Source organism: Xyrauchen texanus, chromosome 44, assembly GCF_025860055.1.
Source record: "Xyrauchen texanus isolate HMW12.3.18 chromosome 44, RBS_HiC_50CHRs, whole genome shotgun sequence".
NCBI lineage: Eukaryota > Metazoa > Chordata > Actinopteri > Cypriniformes > Catostomidae > Xyrauchen > Xyrauchen texanus.
Genome location: NC_068319.1, coordinates 756,474 through 776,699, shown reverse-complemented (window position 1 = coordinate 776,699; position 20,226 = coordinate 756,474). Strand labels below are relative to the sequence as shown.

The window sequence follows — 20,226 nt, the reverse complement described above, 5'->3', positions numbered from 1 at the left end:
AAACTAATAATTACAATTCTGTAACAATACAGAACGAATTACTGGTCAAGGGGGTGAATAATTGTGACTGCAACTAATATATGTATATATATATATGTATATAAAACACAATTAACAGTAATAAGACATTGGAGGTTCCCTGAAAGTCAGTAAGAGTGAAATCCATTGACTGGTCTAGTGATGTTTCCCAGCTGTATAAATCTGAATAAATCTTTGTGTCATGATTGTGAGCTTCTATTTCACTCTGTGTTGTACCTCATTGTAGGAGTCTCTGAAACTGTTTGTTGTTCAGCCACATTTCCATCTCTGACTCTTCATTTGTGGTCCATGCTGCTGATCGTCATTAATAACTAGCGCCTGTCTAATGATTGAGCCACGCCCACCTCATGAATAATGCGGGTAAATGCTAATTTAGTGTCTTCAATTAGATTCTGAAAATTGGCGATTAAAATTTTCCCTCCAAATTCTGCATCAGAGGCAGGATTATCAGATGCAAACTACAAGTGCAAAAAATAATAATAATATTTATTTACAAAAACACAAGACTTTAAAATCCATCAATCATCTTGTAGTATTTGATTAATTGCTAAAAGAGCAACTCAAAGAAATGCTCTCGCTGTTCATAAACGTACCTTTCATATCTCTTGTCAAACAGTTCCCGGTTTATAAAAGTCACACAGAAAAAGTCTCTTTATGTAAGTTTACTCAAGACATTAAAGGCTCACGTGCACATACTGTAAACGTGTTCATGTCTTAAAGCTCAGATGTGCCCGCGAGACAAAGAAATCATCAAAATATTAATAACTGCAGTCTTGAGCAACACAGAATCGAGTCTCGTTTGAAAGATTAGAAGCTCCAATGCATGTAGATATTATGACCAAAACTGAACAAGTGCTTTTAAACATGCAGATAAATCAGAAGTGTTTCATTTTGATCATTTATTAAAAATAAATTGCACCGTATGTATTATTGAAATCAATAAAAACATCAAACTGATCAAATATTCATGCGTCATATGTTGTTGGAAAGCTCTTAAAGAGTAAAATACAAACAGACTATTTGTTTTACTCACAGATGAAAATATAGCGAGTAACAGCTAAATATGTCTTTGATGATTATGTTAGTATTGCTTATATGACGCATTTTCACTTATAAAATATAATATATCCCATATCATTATTTAGAGTCTGTGATTATCTTTCAAACGAGTCCACACACAAGATAATCAGATGTATAGATCATTAGATAATCCACATGAAGCACAATGTTACATATGACCACCAGGAGATGGCGCCAAATACACGACACAGACTCAATGATGACTCAAATGACACAGAATGAAACTCATTCTGTGAAATCTCATGACTAAAATCATGTCTGCATGCTATGCAAACCTTTAGTCATTGTTGTGTTTGCATGTGTAATTAGTTCTCATGTACAATTATTATCTTTTATTTGTTTGGAGATGTTTTTGGACACTATGATACATTATATTTGTAATGTTGGAACTTTTGATCGCTTTGTTGGATCAACACAAAATGTTTCTCAGATACAGTCGACATGATCGGGAATGAAATAAGCCACATTATTTACACCCAGAGAGATAATGCCAAATCAGAAAAAAAGTCAATTTTTAATGTAATTTTTCAGCAGTTTCTTAGGCTGACAGTCTCAGAATGTATCAATCTATATCATTAACATATCATTATATCATGATTATTCTTGAGTTTTAAGCCTTTAATTTCGGGTACACCACTGAAACAGGAAATATTGAAAAACCCCTTCAGAGCTCAAAGGGTTAAACAAGTTTTGAGAGGTGCAGAACATTTTTATTGACAGGCTGCAAGAAAATAAATTCCACATTTGTTATTATAGTACTCGGCTAAATGAAAACGCATTAGCTTATGCATGTATGAATTTAGACTAACGGTTACACGTCTCGCTGTGATGGTTAACAGGATGTGGGAAGCTTACAAATGATTAGATTAACTAGCCAATTTACTGCTAGTGAAAACCCATTAAAAGAAAACAAATGTTTCATTATGAACGTGCAATACAACGCTAAAACAACTGTCTTGAAACCCTTTGAACCCACAGCCCAAACACTGCAACCAAAACCTGAAATGCTACATGATTTGTTAGGTATAGATTAGTCGAGGCATCATACGTCCAAACTACGGAGCACAACGGCATCTTTTAATGCTTCAAATGCACCGTATGAACCGACAGCCGCGAGACTCCTGGGTTAGCATTGCATTAAGACGATGGCTAAAAACGAAGAGTTTTAGAAGTAAAAACACTTCACTAGTCCAGCACACGAAGTCAGACCAGGAATCCCATGTCATCCGTCGCCGCATCAGATTGATGACGACACCCTTTAGACATCTGGTCAGCGATCTTTCAGGGTTAAAATGTAAAAATAGTGCACGCTAGGAAACGATTTCAGATAGCCGTCTCTTGTAGACTGAACGGCAGCATGCACGCAACACATTTCTCAAACTGCTTCATGCAAAACACTTTTTTTTTAACGCTTCAGACGTCTGAATTTGCAACGACACTGCAAAACTCAATCAGTGTTTTTATCTGTTTTTTTGTCCTGAAATACAAGATGAAATATTTGATGCTTGCTGTAGCCAACGCAACATCACTCCGTGTAACTGGGGGGGGTTAAAAGATGTTAAATGTTATAAGAACAAATACAAAAGACATTTTTCAATGAGAACCAGCAATAATGCAGGACCTGTCCATCATCTCCATATGCTGAATATATCTTGGGTTACATCGACACCTTTCACACAGTAAAAGGTCAGCTTGTGCTGGTCTCTGCATTTATTCACGGCCGTGCCATTGGAATACTCGGTCCGGTGTCTGTGCCAGTCTCAGTCTAACGGTGTCGGGTCGGCGATGGGCATGGTGTGCAGAACTTCATCCAGTAGCTGCAGTGCACGGTGCAAGTGAATCTCAATCCAGCAGGGCGTCTCTTTAATGCTCTGCCGTGGGTAATCTGGACCCCAGCCCTTGACGAAACTCATACGCAGGATGCAGAGGCGGCGGAGGTCATCCACGCCGATCCCAGCGGCCGCAGACAAACCTAAACCACAGAGTAAAATTGAGTGGTTGTCTCGAGTAAAACCTCAAGTGCCTCATCAGTTACTACATCACAATATTGCAAACACACATTTGAAATCAAACTCTGTGTTCAGTAGATTCATGATATCATCCTTCCACTAGAGGGGGTTTCTTCACATGTAAACCAACATTAACGGGTTTAGTTTCTGCTCTAAAGTGAGGTCACGTTAGATCAGGCCACGCCCACGTCTGGTGACAGACTCCTCCCTATTATCATAGCTCCTCCCCTGAGTGATGTACACACAGTCTGCTGGAGCAGATACAGTGAGAAGAATAATGTCTCATAAGTGTCTGTTGTTGCTGTAAAAGTGAACATGAGTCTTCATGTACTCCCGCATCAGAGCCGCTGAAGACGCAGCGGACAAGTTTTGTTTTTGAAGGAAATGTGCCACAAAATATACAAAAATGTGTGTATGTGCAAATCATTTTACACCTGAAGACGCGTACAGTCTGTTAGCATCGTCTCTGATTGTACTCATGGAGACCTGAGCTATGTCGGGGGCGGGGAGCTGCAGCTCATTTGCATTTAAAGAGACACACACGAAATCAGCGTGTTTTTGATTCCACCCAAAAAGAGGCGTTTACGATATAATAAATGACCCGTGGGGTATTTTGAGCTGAAACTTCACAGACACATTCTGGGGACACCTGAGACTTATATGACATCTTGTAAAAAAGGGGCGTAATAGGTTATCCTTCCACTAGAGGGTGTTTCTTCACACGTAAACCAACATTAACGGGTTTCGTTTCTGCTCTAAAGACGTACAATCCCGCTAAGAAATTCATTAAGTGGGTTTTTTTTCCTGCTATTCTCTACACGTTGGTTATAACTGCTGCTAAGACACTTGGAAAAGAGCGAGGACAGTGCTAGGAGTGTGCGCTCGCTGCATGCGACTGTGCCGGCGCGTCCAGTATATTATACGTTTGGGCATCTTTGCATGATAAATATACTAACGCTCGCTCCTCGGTTAGACGACTTCGTTCGCTCGTTGTAATTGTTGTGCTCTCTCGCTTGTTGTTTGCTCACACTCATGTTATACATGCAGCACTGGCCCGATCGGGCAAGAGACCGTTCTTTCTCAACACTGGCCACGGGCCATCGGGCACACCTTATTGTCCAGCCCTGCTATATTAAAATATATATCAGGACAAATGATCATTTTCCATGACTGTGGTTTTCCAGGATGCGTGGGAACCCTGCCAACAATCCCCCCGTAGGAAAGATAAAGCCGACTGTGGCAAGGAGAATGTCACCCCTTAGCAGACCCGTTTGAAGAGACACAGATTCAATCATTACCGTTAATCTCAGAACTGCAGGGCAGAATAGTCATGTATGTGTCTGTGCAGTGAAACACACCGTAGCTGGTGAACAGATGTCTCATGTCATCGCTGTTACTACAATAGAGCAAAATTGGAACGATGCCAAATCAGCCCAATCAGCATCCATGACCTCAAGCAAACTGCACGAAGGCGGAGTCTCATATGTCATCTTTACTGCAGTTCTGAGTGACAGTTGAGACTGGAGGAATACTCACTGATTGCAGGTGCGATTCCTCCCACAGATCCCGGGCCGGGGATGTTTCCTGCGACCGCTGCTGCCTGCGCTGCAGCCGCCGCCTGCGCTGTAGCCGCCTGCTGTTGCATCTGTCTGTGACACTGACGCAAATCAAACACCTGCAGGAGACGAGGAGGTCAGGTGACACTCACAATCATACAGACTGATTAGATGAATACGGTACGATGTTAGCAAATAATGATACTGTAATAGCTTGCCGGTTAACAAAAGTCTATTTCAGGAAGTTTACAGACAGCCTCGTCAATAAGTGACGCACATTTTCTGTTTTAAATGTTCTTTTCAAGTAAATATCAGGGCTGCACAATTACGACAAAAATAACAGTTGTCAATTATAATAATGATATAATTATAATCGAGATTATTCATTTTGTTTAATACAATTTGCATTCAAAAACCTATTCTTTAGGGCAACTGCACGCCATATTCTTTATTTAGACTGCACATTAAAAACAAAGCAACATTTGGTAGATTTTCCAACAAAATAAGCACAAATAACGCCACGATCTGCACATCCTGTCTGGCTCTAGACTAATCGAAACACTCTGGATTATTGTTGCATTCATGCACACAACAGACATTTTACTATTTGGTTACAATAATAAATATTGCAAAAACAAACAAACAAAAAACACACATTGTAAATAGATATTTACACACAAATGGAGTATACCTAAAAGGAAATTCTGTAATTTACACTTTTCACAATTAATTGCAGAATTCTGATTAATTGTGCAGCCCCGATTAAATTTTGCATTTTTCATCATAATAATTATCAGCATAACTTGACTGAAAAGTTGAACTGGCTCATATTTCTTAATTTTACATCATAAATTCTTATTTTTAATTTACATAAACAATTCAAACTACTTCCATGTTTAATCCCCTTAAACTGGTGTATTTTTGGGATGCCGCCAGCAAGATTTCACAATCAAATTTAAAAGCTCACCATTCACACATACTACACAAAATGTGTCTTAATTATTCATAAAACTCCCCCATATAAAATAAAACTCAAATTAATCATAAATAATATTGTATGTGTTTATAATGTTATGAAAAGCAACGTTTTTAAATAAATAAATTAAAATAATACAAAAAAATTTATGTTTGTCCTAATTTGTAAGCATGTAATTCTGGTTCTGTTCACTCTACCTCACTTTGAGAAGTCACATTTTATTCCACTAGGTGGCAGAAAGTTCTAGAATTTTTTTTTTCCTCCATCACAATACACAGATGTGAACTGTAGGGGGCGCTGTGACACATTATACCCCTCACAGGTGTGAACTGTAGGGGGCGCTGTGACACATTATACCCCTCACAGATGTGAACTGTAGGGGGCGCTCTAACACATTATACCCCTCACAGATGTGAACTGTAGGGGGCGCTCTAACACATTTCAGCCCTCACAGATGTGCTCAGTCCATAGACATTCAGTCTAATGTTCAGTTCAAGCAACACCCTCATTATTACATTGAATATCTCAGCCTCTGAGTGGACTACAAGCTCAATCTAGGTGTCATTACAAAGCTCAGATCCTCCCCTTTGTGATGATATATAATGATTTTATCATCAATAGTCAAAAACACATTTTCTGATGATTTGTTTTGCATGCTTTTCCTGCAGGACTGCATATTTTGTTCTGGGCATCTAAGATATACAATTGGATTATTCACACAAGCAAACTCACAGACAAGTAAACAATGGCTCATTTTATAGAGTACATCCTAAAGTAAAAACATATATAATGTGTTTGGTTATTTGGGGCTGACAGCAGGAATAATCAATGATAAAAGAGACGATTTTATTTGATGACTTACAGAAATCATAATTCACTTTGATTCTTTTGAAAATGTTTTGAACTGTGTTATTAGTGCAACAGAATAAACTGCACAGTCACATTCCTGAGAATGAGATCTTTCATTTGATATATGACTTGCCCATTTATGTGTCAAGTGTCTTTTATTTGAATATAAATATTTCTACCCCTTACCTCTAGGGGGCGCTAATGTTATTTTAAGTAACATAAATGCAGAAGAAAAAATAACTCTGAAAAGTTCATATTCAAAGTGTAAACTTTTGTTCCTGATATAGCACCCCCTTTATACCCACCGACGTGTCCACTAGAGTTTAAGTGGTTAAATTAGATTTTAAATTCCAGATTTTCAGTGTAGTCTCACACTTTTGAACCTGCCCTATGGAGATCTGCATTGATAATTGAAAACACTGTATCAATCTCGTTCTTACCTTGATGTACGCACTGGGGTAAATCTTGTGTACAGCATCGCCGGGAGCACGTCCGGCCTCCCGGTCCAAATAGTAGCTCTGGACAAAGACGGCGTGATCGCTGAGACAACGAACCCACACGTCTCCCTCACCCTTACACTCCAGCTGGACACCTTTCCCAATGTGGAGCCTGAAAACAGACATGCATCAAATCAAATGAACTTAATTAGCAATTCATTCGCTTCAATAATCATTATCGACTGTGACAGCTCACCGTGCCCTCTCAATGGCCTCCGTTCTGTGGACATTACTCAGCTGACCGAGGCAGAACCGATCTCCTCCAGAGGGGTCCACATACCCGTCCACAGTGACGACTGGACAGGAGGAGGGAACCTTAAAGGTCTCGCCCACCTGAACGTCCATCTCAAAATAAGCGATGGAGCACCAGTACTCAGGAACTACCAAAGAGGAGAAGATTGTGAGAGTAAATAAGAAAGAGTTCAAACGTGTCACATGACGTGGTGTTCTGCAACAGGATGAAAGTCTTACCAGGGTGGTTGGATATCGGTGGCTGAAATGCTATTTCATTGTGAACAGGCCCTGAGGAGGAAATTCATGAAGATTATGAGAATGTCCACACAAATGCTCTGCAAACAATTATTAATTGAAACATCAGTGACTATGTCAAAATACTGGAAGCGGACAAAATGGCTAAATCAGCACATCCTCAGTTATCCGTTTCCCACTTACAGTAGTGTGCTGGATGGGCCATGGGTGGATGATGCTGAAGATGACCGTTCTGATGATAAGGCACACTAGGGGTGAAGTTACTGTTCCTCGTCCAGGTGGAGGTGGCATCTGACAGACAGAAGACAGACAGAAAACTCATCTTACACTGCACATATAAGGTTATTTCCTTGCTGGCAACAGTGAATGAGGAGATGGTGTGGAATGATGATGTAGGAGATGCTGAAAAGCCTTCAGACTCTACAGGGGCTGCTGATGGAGGCTTACTGTGATGGTATGTGGCAGTCTGGCCTGGGGGGAAACCATTCTGCTGTGAGCCCTGAGCTGGGCCTGAAGATATCTGCAGAAGACCGTCAGTGCTATGAGTTCCTGAGAGAACACTACTGGACTGAGCTGAGGAGAGAGGGAGGACGGGGTGGAAACGAGCATGCACACAAACGCACACAAACACACACAAACACAAACCTTTCAATACTAGGGCTGGCCGGTACAACCAAATCACATCATGGTAACAGCATGCATGATGGTATACAGTGCCAAGAAAAAGTATGTGAACCCTTTGGAACAAAGTGCTAAATCTATCAACACGCAAACAAACTGTCTATAAATGGAGATGATTTAGTACTATAGGTACTCTCACTAGAAGTGGCTGTTAGATATTCATCTGTCCACAGTGAGACAAACTGTCTATAAATGGAGATGATTTAGTACTATAGGTACTCTCTCTAGAAGTGGCCGTTAGATATTCATCTGTCCACAGTTACACAAACTGTCTATAAATGGAGGTGATTTAGTACTATATGTACTCTCTCTAGAAGTGGCCGTTAGATATTCATCTGTCCACAGTTACACAAACTGTCTATAAATGGAGATGATTTAGTACTATAGGTACTCTCTCTAGAAGTGGCCGTTAGATATTCATCTGTCCACAGTGAGACAAACTGTCTATAAATGGAGATGATTTAGTACTATAGATACTCTCACTAGAAGTGGCCAGTTAGATATTCATCTGTCCACAGTTAGACAAACTGTCTATAAATGGAGATGATTTAGTACTATAGGTACTCTCTAGAAGTGGCCGTTAGATATTCATCTGTCCACAGTTAGACAAACTGTCTATAAATGGAGATGATTTAGTACTATAGGTACTCTCTAGAAGTGGCCGTTAGATATTCATCTGTCCACAGTTAGACAAACTGTCTATAAATGGAGATGATTTAGTACTATAGGTACTCTCACTAGAAGTGGCCGTTAGATATTCATCTGTCCACAGTTAGACAAACTGTCTATAAATGGAGGTGATTTAGTACTATAGGTACTCTCTCTAGAAGTGGCCGTTAGATATTCATCTGTCCACAGTTACACAAACTGTCTATAAATGGAGGTGATTTAGTACTATATGTACTCTCTCTAGAAGTGGCCGTTAGATATTCATCTGTCCACAGTTACACAAACTGTCTATAAATGGAGATGATTTAGTACTATAGGTACTCTCTCTAGAAGTGGCCGTTAGATATTCATCTGTCCACAGTGAGACAAACTGTCTATAAATGGAGATGATTTAGTACTATAGATACTCTCACTAGAAGTGGCCGTTAGATATTCATCTGTCCACAGTTAGACAAACTGTCTATAAATGGAGATGATTTAGTACTATAGGTACTCTCTCTAGAAGTGGCCGTTAGATATTCATCTGTCCACAGTTAGACAAACTGTCTATAAATGGAGATGATTTAGTACTATAGGTACTCTCTCTAGAAGTGGCCGTTAGATATTCATCTGTCCACAGTTAGACAAACTGTCTATAAATGGAGATGATTTAGTACTATAGGTACTCTCTCTAGAAGTGGCCGTTAGATATTCATCTGTCCACAGTTAGACAAACTGTCTATAAATGGAGATGATTTAGTACTATAGGTACTCTCACTAGAAGTGGCCGTTAGATATTCATCTGTCCACAGTTAGACAAACTGTCTATAAATGGAGATGATTTAGTACTATAGGTACTCTCACTAGAAGTGGCCGTTAGATATTCATCTGTCCACAGTTAGACAAACTGTCTATAAATGGAGATGATTTAGTACTATAGGTACTCTCACTAGAAGTGGCCGTTAGATATTCATCTGTCCACAGTTAGACACACTGTCTATAAATGGAGATGATTTAGTACTATAGGTACTCTCTCTAGAAGTGGCCGTTAGATATTCATCTGTCCACAGTTAGACAAACTGTCTATAAATGGAGATGATTTAGTACTATAGGTACTCTCTCTAGAAGTGGCCGTTAGATATTCATCTGTCCACAGTTACACAAACTGTCTATAAATGGAGGTGATTTAGTACTATAGGTACTCTCTCTAGAAGTGGTCGTCCAGTCAAGATGACTCAAAGGCCACACCGCAGAATGCTCAGTAGAAGTTGGGTGATGCAGCATGACAATGACCCTAAACATCGAAGTAAATCCATTACAGACGTACTTTGGGTGTCACTATCAAGAGCCCAGACCTTAACCCAATAGAGATGCTGAGCAATGACCTCAAGAGAGCCGTTTACAGCAGACATCCTAAGAATATGTCTATATAAGGAAGTCCAAAGTTCCTTCTGAACGTTGTTCAAGTCTAATCCGCAGCTACCGGAAACACTTGGTTGAAAGTGTTTTAAATCCAAGGGTTCACTTACTTTTTCCACAGCACCGGGATGTGTTTAATAAAGACATGAAAGATTACAATTGTTTGCATGTTGTTAGCTTGAACACTTTGTGTGTTTCTACACTCGTGACTTTGATGAAGATGAGATCACATTTTATGACCAAATAATGCAAAAAAAAACAGCTAATTCCAAAGGGTTCACATACTTATTCTTGCCACTGTAGTACTTTTGCTGGAAATTCAACAAAAATCATTTATATATGAAATAACTGGTGGTATAATATATATATATATATATATACACATGATAATCTAATAAATTAAAAACTTGACACATGAATTGTCCTTGAGCTCATTTGATTATTTTCTATATATATTTGGATTTTGATTGGTGCAAACCAATACAGGGCTCAACAGTGATGGCCCAAGGACTGTCACTTGCCCAATTGGGCCATATTAGAGTTGGCACTAAATGTCGTATATCAATGTTTTTCAGTAAAGCTAGTTTATTACAAAGAAAATAGGAGCCACTTTATATTAGGAGTCTTTATCTACTATGTACTTGAGCATCTGATACAATGTACTTATTATGTACATACGTGTTGTTGCATTGAACTTATTTAAAGTATCTGCATTTAATTACATCTGTAGTTACACAATAAGTACACTGTATTGGATGTATTTTAATGTTAGTAACTCTGTATTTTCACATTACTCACATGTAAATAATGAACAAATATATGTCTTGCAGAATAAACAGTATAGCACAATTTCTACCGTCACACTGTAAATACAGTCATACCGCCCAGCCCTTTAAAACACCAATGGAGAACATGACACCTGCACAAATGGGAAAGCTTTTCAGCATGGCCTATGATGTTAAAGGATATAAAGGAGAGACAGTGTGTCATACTTGTGGATCCCACGGCGACATTGGAGAAGGCAGACGTGGAGGCTGATGTGCTGCCCTCTGCTGGCGGCAGCATCGCTGGGGTGTTGAAGGGCTCTTGGGTCAACGGTCTGGACGGAGGGTGTTGAATCGTCTGCATGTGACCCTCAGTGCTCGGCAGAGACTGCTGACCGTCATAATCATACTCGTCCTTTACCATCAGGGATGGCGGACCTAAAAACAGCCATAGGAACACATCATATAAACATTCAGAGTCAGCATGAAGCAGCATTTGCAACCCATTTTACTTCCATAACTTGATATCACAACTCTGAGTGAAACAGGATAAAAATGTAGGACGGGACTTGATATTATTATCCAGAATTGATTGGACAGTGAAAAGTGTCATAACAGATTGGAGTGAGAGGTGAATGTGAGTTGCAGAGTATTGTAGAGGGCCGAAACACGGCCTGCACACACTTTTGAGGAGGTCAAGTTCACCCTCCAGAGCGTCAACATCTCAATGCTAACGTTTTTCAAATCTACCATTTTCTTGACAGGCTTTATTAGAATGATCCAATAGCTTGCACTGCCTATGTGACATCAGGTGAATAGGAAAGACGTTTTAGACTTGGGAACAAGACTTAGGCTGGTTTTACTACAAACAAAGGTCTTCAGCATGAGAGAAAACCATTAATAAACAATAAAGTGTCACTCACCAGAGCATGACAGCGTAAGTCCAGATAAGTCTAGGAGAAAACACAGACCCGGTGAATTACAAATAAAGGTGATGATGAAGATGAAGAATGAAGAAATAGATGAATCTGAAACTGACCGATTCCTGGAGACACCACCCGCTCGTAGTGGTAGGGGTTCACGCACACGCTGTCACATTTCAGGTCAAAGGCAAACTGGCAGTACTTGACATGTTTCAGCTCGTTCTTATGAAGGTCTGGCCATCGCCATAACCGTGCGTAAATGACATGAGGAAACCCTTTACGCCCGGCCACCTAAACATAGAGGACAAGTGTCAAAAAAACAAAACAAGAGGCATATATTCACAAGAGCATAGCACGAATCAAGATATTGTGGGTTGGGGCCATAGCTCTAGAAGTCCCCTACAATTATTTCAAGCACTGAAGAAAAAGCCTTAAGATAAAATATTTTAACCCTCCTAGGATCTTCGGTCATATTTGACCAGAATCACTTTTGGGTCCCACTTTTTCACCTCTAACCACGTTTGAACCCATTTTTCAAGAGAGCTACATTCAGACAGAGCACACACTGCACTTTTTCATGATACAAATGTTTAACTGTGCTTACATTTTAGGTTTCAACTAGTTAATTTGTGTTAAAATGTGATTCAAATAGTTGTAAACATAATATAAAATAAAACATACTCTTTCACATGTATGTGTGCAGTTAGCTTGAAGTCATTAAAACTCATTTTTTAACCACTCCACAGGTTTAATATTAGCAAACTATAGTTTTGGCAAGTCATTTAGGACATCTAATTTGTGCATGACAAGAGTCATTTTTCCAACAATTGTTTACAGACCGATTGTTTCACTTTTAATTGACTATAAATCACAATTCCAGTGGGTCAAAAGTTTCCATACACTAAGGGGGCTTTCACACTTGGTTCGATTGCCTGTTCCGAACCCGAGTTCGATGGCTCCCCCCTCCCCCGATGGACTGTGTTCACATTATATATTTGTATCCGAACCGCGGTACGCTTGCGTCATCAAGCTGCAGCTGGTGCGTAATCGTGTTGCTTGATAACCGCGAAATGAAAAGGCGTCAAAATTCAATGAATAGACTTGCTCGGTTCACATTTGTTGTTCTTTTTTTTAACCTTTGATTTTGTTTTCAACATCAAGATACAGAAACACACTTGCGTCTGTCTGCCGCAAAAATACTGAAATCGTTCAAAGACAGCGGGCTGTCCGCCGAAGACAATTTTGCGAAGGCAAGCAGAAATCATCTCTCTGCTTGCAGTGCGTGATGCGTCAATCCCGCTTTCGTCAAGGTAAGTGTATACACACACGCACGCACGCACGAAAGTAAACCCTTTCCGCTCATTTTGAAAGTGACGCGTGTGAGACTGACGACCACATTATACATCATCAATAGCGGTTCACTTCCGCGGTTTGGTTCGATTGCGTTCATATCAGCAGCGAACCGTACTGGAGTTCACATGAACCGTACCCCAGACCACCTTTTTAAGCGGACCCGAGTACGTTTTGCGGGTGCGCACCCGAGTTCGGAAGACAGCGTTCACATCATCCAAACGAACCGAACTCTGACGTCATTCGAACCGGGGTGCGCACCAAAAGTGCTAGTGTGAAAGCCCCCTAAGTTAACTGTGCCTTTAAGCAGCTTGGAAGATTCCAGAAAATGCTGGCACGATCTGGTTCATCCTTGGGGGCCATTTCCAAATGTCTGAAAGTGCCACGTTCATCTGTACAAACAATAGTACGGCAGTATAAACACCATGTGACCACACAGTCATCACACCGCTCAGGAAGGAGACGCATTCTGTCTCCGAGAGATGAACGTAGTTTGGTGCGAAAGTGCAAATCAATCCCAGAACAACAGCAAAGGACCTTGTGAAGATGCTGGAGGAAACAGGTGGACGAGTATCTAGATCCACAGCAAAACCAGTCCTATATGGTCATCACCTGAAAGGTGCTCCGCAAGGAAGAAGCCGCTGCTCCAAAACCACCATAAACAAGCCAGAATACAGTTTGCAAGTGCACATGGGGACAAAGATCTGACTTTTTGGAGAAATGTCCTCTGGTCTGATGAAACATATATTGAACTGTTTCGCCATAATGAGCATCGTTATGTTTGGAGGAAAAAGGGTGAGGCTTGCAAGCCGAAGAACACCATCCCAACCACTAAGCATGGGGGTGCAGCATCATGTTGTGGGGGTGTTTGCTGCAGGAGGGACTGGTGCACTTCACAAAATACATGATGACATCATGAGGAAGGAACATTATGTGGATATATTGAAGCAACATCTCAAGACATCAGACAGGAAGTTAAAGCTCGTCACAAATGGGTCTTCCAAATGGACAATGACCCCAAGCACACCTCCAAAGTTGTGGCAAAATGGCTTAAAGTCAAGGTATTGGAGTGACCATCACAAAGTCCTGACCTCAATCTGGGCAGAACTGAAAAGGTGTGTGTGAGCAAGGAGGCCTACAAACCTAAAAGTCTTAAAAAGTCTGGAGGAATGGGACAAAATTCCAGCAACTTATTGTGAGAAGCTTGTGGAAGGATCCCCAAAACATTTGACCCAAATTAAACAATTTAAAGGCAATGAAACCAAATACTAACAAAGTGAATGTAAACTTCTGACCCACTGGGAATGTGATGAAAGACATACAAGCTGAAATAAAGCAATCTCTCGACTATTATTCTGACATTTCACATTCTTGAAATAAAGTAGTGATCTGACCTCAGACTGGGAATGCTTTCTACAATTAAATATCAAGAATTGTGAAATACTGAATTTAAATGCATGTTTTCCACATTGCTGTAATCATCGGGTCCTACATGGGTAACCAGGTTATATGCGAACTCTGATTTTTGCATCATTACAAATTAATTCACATCCTAATGTGTAAAGAAACACAGTTTACTATATAAACATATTTATCAGGACAAATAATGACTGGAAAACTGCATTGAAAAATTCCAGGTTTTCCATGATGCGTGGGAACCCTGATAAAGACATTACATCATTATTTACTGTTCTTAATGTTTTTATTGTTTACTGCTTCTAATTGTTTATGCATTTATTGTTTTTCATTATTGCCGTTTACCGCACTGACTTCAGGAAAATGTTTGCAAAATAAATTTTTGCTATAGAAAGTTTGAAATAGCTCAATGTTTATATAATCAGTTATAATTTTTTGGCTTTGTCTGAAGCGCAAAAGTTACACATCTGCTTTGGTCATATATTTCGTTGTTAAAATAGTCAAACCGATACGATATTCCTCCCCGTTTTTCTCATAGAAATTAATGAGTAACAATGGTAACGGGTCTTAAAATGGTAAAATTGACATAAATAAAATAAAAATTGCATAAAATCTCCAAAGAAGTGCCCAATTTTATGTAATGTTATTACTTCATATGGTATCATTATCATCATCAAAAACAAAAAGTTACACATTTCCTTTTTGACCATGGTAAACGGTTTGCACTTATGTAGCGCCTTTTAACCTTAGCTGCCATGCTAGGCGCTAGCCTGCGATTGGGAGCAACTTGGGGTTCAGTGTCTTGCCCAAGGACACTTCGGCATGTGGAGTCATGTGTGCCGGTAATCAAACCACCAACCCTACGATTAGTGGCCGACCCGCTCTACCACCTGAACCACAGCCCACAGGACCATAGGAGGGTTAAAGTCCATATACCTGCAGTCGTCCGTCTAGCGTGCGCTGTATGGTGACGCATTTGCTGGGATGAGCTCCGTTAGTGGTGATGGCCGTGATGAGAGAATCCAGCTCGTCTTTCTTCTCCTTCAGTTTCTTCACCAGACTCTCGATAGCCCGTTTAGCGAACGTCTCGCTCTCGCCGCCCTGTCTGTGGCACATCAGACTGTGGACGATGCTCAAACAGGCATCGTTACTGGTCGGTGTGTTTGTAATGGACATCGTGCGCTGATTATCGGCCTCTGAGAGGCGACCGTGTGTCGTTTCAAACGTGTTTAAGCAACCTATCAGAAGAGTTCAGCATTAACACACTGTCGTCTGTATAGGGTCCATTCACACCGTCCCCTGTGGAAAGAATTGACCCGTTAAAACAGCCTGAATAACAACAGTCATACAAAGCCAAACTGCAGAACTCAATTCTGAATTAATATGTAGTTTCATTGCAAGAAAGTGTGTTATCAGGGTATTGATTACTATTGATACCAGAGTTTATTTAACATATATAAGGGACTTTTATTATATAATTGTGTATTGATTGCATAAATAAGAGCATATTTTCATATTTCAGAGTACTGATTTTATAAATAAAGTAATTGTTTCTCATATATCAGGGTATCGATTTCAATGTATATCAGTAAGGGATTTTATTTTGCATATATTAGGACTTTGTATTACATATTTGTGTATCAGTGTATATATGAGCATCTGTTCATATATCAGCGTACTGATTTTATACATATAGTAATTGTGTCAATTTATATTTATATTTATAAAGGGACTTTGTATAACATATTTGGGTGTCGATTGCATGTATAAGAGGATCTTTACATTAATCAGTGTACTAACTATAATATATATATATATATATACACACACACACAAACACAATTAGAAGAGTATTGATTTTATATACCATGACAGGGATTTTATATTATATTTCAGATAAAATATATATATATATAGGGCTGGCCGATATGACAATATATATCGTGCCGATGATATAAAGAGTCAATTGACAGAGATGTTGCTATATCGTGTGTATTGAGATATGTAAATATCCATGTGCACTGCGTGACCGAATCTATAAGTGGGCAATGAATATGTAAGCGCTGGGTTAACGCCAGATTCACTAAAGGAATTATGCAGATCAGGCAACGCCACAAACTCGTGGCTGGTTCTGAGCGCTCTACAGCGGAGGATGCAGAAGTCCAGCGTGATCTGACTGACACACGCTGCCGGGACAGGGTCACTGTGATCCAGACACCTGCAACATCTCTTTAACATGCCGAGGTGGGCTTGACTACACCGCACATCTGTGCGTCTCCGTCATTTCAGCCATTTTCAATGATGTGATCAAAAGAAAAGTTCAGAAAATGAGGGGGAGCTTATTAAAATTGTGATTTTTTTTTGTTGTTGCAAGAAGTGCTTATAAATATATTTCAAATGTACTTTCTGCGAGACGTGTTATTTTTGTTGTGTATTTATTTTACTAGAATTATGTAACATTTTGTTACTTTGCTTTGAAAAGATCTCCAGTTTCTTGAGGGACGTTTATAGTAATAATGTAAACAACACGAGACTGACACATGGCATAACGTGAAATTGAGTATTATGGTAAGGATGAATTATAACGGAGTGTTTATTTTATTTTTAACTTGTTCTAAATAAAGAGAAAATTACATAAGACAAAGTTTATTTAAAAAGTATTAATTTCACTGACTAGATTTTCAAAAAAATAGGCATTACACTATGGTTTTTTTATTATATTCACTGATTTTTATTGGTTTTCCAAGAAAAATAAATTGCTATATCATGATATATATCGTTATTGTGATCTAAAATTACTACATTTTTGGTCATATCACCCACCTATATATATATATATATATATATATATATATATATATATATATATATATATATATATATATATATATATATATATATATAAATTAGTACCCTATTATTATATATATATATATATATATATATATATATATATATATATATATATTTATTTGTGTGTATATATATATATATAAATAAATAATCAGGGTGCGCGCACACACACACATACATACATACATACATATATAAAGTTATAAATAGGATAAAATACATTAAATCGGGCTGCTTATGTTCACCTAGAACATGAATGAAGATTTAAATGAAAATGTTAAAACTAACCAAATAAATCAAACAGACTTTAAAACATTTTAGTTGGAGTGAATGTAAACAACATGATGTGTTTGTGTTAGCACAATCTGCTACATATTAGCGGATCATGAGCGCTCCGGTCAGACTTTAACTATCAATAAAAACAGATAGAAACATTTTAAGTGTTTAAGTAAGTATACAATGCTATACCTGTTTTGTCTCCTGTTGATCAATTTCTCTGTATTTGTCCAAATTCTAGTTTTCTGGAGTGACTTTTTAGCGGCTAACGCGCGGGACACTAACGATTAAACGGATATTTTAAACAATTTAAAGAGGCAGAAGACACGAAGAGTTGTGCATTTGAGCGATAACACTGACAAACAGTGAGAAGAGTAAGATATGTTATTAACAAGAATGCGATTAAAGTCGCGATGAGAGACAGTAATAAACAAACGATGATTCTCACGCTCAACTGCGCAATATGGAGCTCGGCGCATGCGCCCTCCACTGATCCGCGCATGCGCACTCCACCGCCCCGTGTCTCAAACATGCCTACAGAGAACCATCGGTGGCGCTTTCCGAATCTGCGGCATTTAAAATGAAGATTTAACCCTTTGTGCGTCAATTTAAAAAAGTTACTCAGAGGTCGCTAGAGGACCAAAATGCCAGCGTCAAAAAACTGCCATAAATATTAATATTATTTTCCACTTTCAGTTAGTTATTTTTTTAACCAGCATCAGTCCTGAACATAACTACCAAATATTCATTTGTTTTCAGGATTTTAACCCTTTAAATGAAACGTATACTTTCATAACAATCATGAGCTCATGAATAATTAATTAGACTTCGGAATTATACTTTTGTGTTCTTTTGAATCTTGAAGAGGTGGTCACCATAAACTGCCATTGTATGACATCACTGATCACAACATTTATTCAGTTTCTCCCTTTGTGTTCAGGAAAAGAAAGTAAGTCATATCGGGTTATAACAACATAGCGGTGAGTAAACAATGACTGAATTTACATTGTTGGGTGAGCTGTCCCTTTAATTATTACATACAATTTCAGGTTTTGAGCTCATAACACAAATATGACAAAGGTCATTGAACTTATTTATCTTAAAAATACCAGAAGTGTTAATAAATGCTTAAATATAAAGGCCCATAATGCTTTGCGCTTGAATTATTGAATCATGCTTCCTTGGTCAAAGGGAAGTCATGGGTGTATTTAGTTGGAATGAAAACTGTATAGAGGTTTTAGCTTTTTGTAGTTTATTTATGTTGTTTTGTTGCAAATAGTTGTTTTGTGTGACGTCATCATTAGGGTGATCGTGTCCCATTGGACTAATTCTCTTTATGTGCAGTTAAAGTGCAGGTTTATATGCATTTATTTGGAGAATTAAGTATATTTAATAACTGACCTAGAATCAGTTATGATCTTTAGTTGAGTGGTGCCATTGTTTAGTCTTAAATTGAATGTTAAGTCTACATGCATCTAGTTAAGTTAACCTAAATAGTTAAATTCATGCTTTATAGAAGCACTTACATGAATTCTTCTATTAAAACATGTGCATTATTTGAGCTGTAAAGTTTTAAGCTCAAGTTAAGTTTTAGGGTTTACGGCAAAATGTCACCATGGCAACGAAGTAGTACAATTGAAAATAACTTGACATAAATCAGGTTACCGTGCTTGCGGTTGACATCTTGAGGACAAGCCACAAATGCAATTGATGGTGCTTAACTTGCATCGAACCCGGAGTCAGGGCCGGCCCGACCCAATAAACAAACTAAACATTTGTTTAGGGCCCCGTGATTGGTTTGGGGCCCCACCCACCACCCCCATTTATTTTATTTTTTGCCCATCAATTACTCTAATCAACAAAACACACAACCGTATCAATGAAACGTAGTATATTTCATTCCGTATATTTTTTTCTAAATTAACTAGAATTTTCTAGAAACCTGTAGGGCCCCATATACTATTTTTGTTTAGGGCCCCCAAAACCCTAGATCCGGCCCTGCCCGGAATATTCCCATCATACTGTTTTTCCAATTTGTGGTGTGGAATTATTTTCAGTTGTTGGGTGTGTATCAGTTCTGTCTCCCAATTTGACTCCTTATCTCCACTCTTAAAGGTCTTTACACATTTAAACACTCGGTGCTTCAGATAAGACGATTACTCTAAAGCAGGGGTGCCACACTTTTTTATGTGATGATCTACTTTTAAATGACCAACTCAATAAGATCTACCAACTAAAAAAACACAGTTTCATTTAAAATAAGAAAATGCTTGTTGGGACTACTGCATGTATCCCTACATGGAATTCATCTTCTAATTAATAAACAAATATATAATAATGTTCAGTGTTGATATCATTCAGTTTTAACACTAAACCCAAAACACCTACAGCACAATAGATT

At 38.7% G+C, this 20,226-nt stretch overlaps 2 protein-coding genes across 6 annotated transcripts in view; one reads left to right on the top strand and one right to left on the bottom strand.

The window, feature by feature from the left end:
* Nucleotides 1-20,226, top strand: part of LOC127636402 (transcription factor RFX3) — a 211,971-nt gene that overhangs the window by 40,872 nt on the left and 150,873 nt on the right. The window lies entirely within an intron of this gene.
* Nucleotides 1,615-18,318, bottom strand: LOC127636412 (mothers against decapentaplegic homolog 4-like). Of its 2 annotated transcripts, XM_052116871.1 has the most exons (12): nucleotides 18,018-18,318; nucleotides 15,633-15,995; nucleotides 12,047-12,221; nucleotides 11,931-11,960; nucleotides 11,236-11,445; nucleotides 7,943-8,068; nucleotides 7,679-7,786; nucleotides 7,478-7,528; nucleotides 7,203-7,386; nucleotides 6,950-7,118; nucleotides 4,665-4,803; nucleotides 1,615-3,091 (listed from the first exon to the last, which is right to left on the bottom strand). In XM_052116871.1, the coding sequence occupies exons 2-12, from the start codon at nucleotides 15,870-15,872 to the stop codon at nucleotides 2,880-2,882; spliced, it is 1,644 nt and encodes a 547-aa protein (XP_051972831.1). In that variant the 5' UTR covers nucleotides 15,873-15,995; nucleotides 18,018-18,318; the 3' UTR covers nucleotides 1,615-2,879. The 2 variants fall into 2 exon arrangements, with proteins under 2 accessions (XP_051972831.1, XP_051972832.1); XM_052116872.1 differs by lacking the exon at nucleotides 7,943-8,068.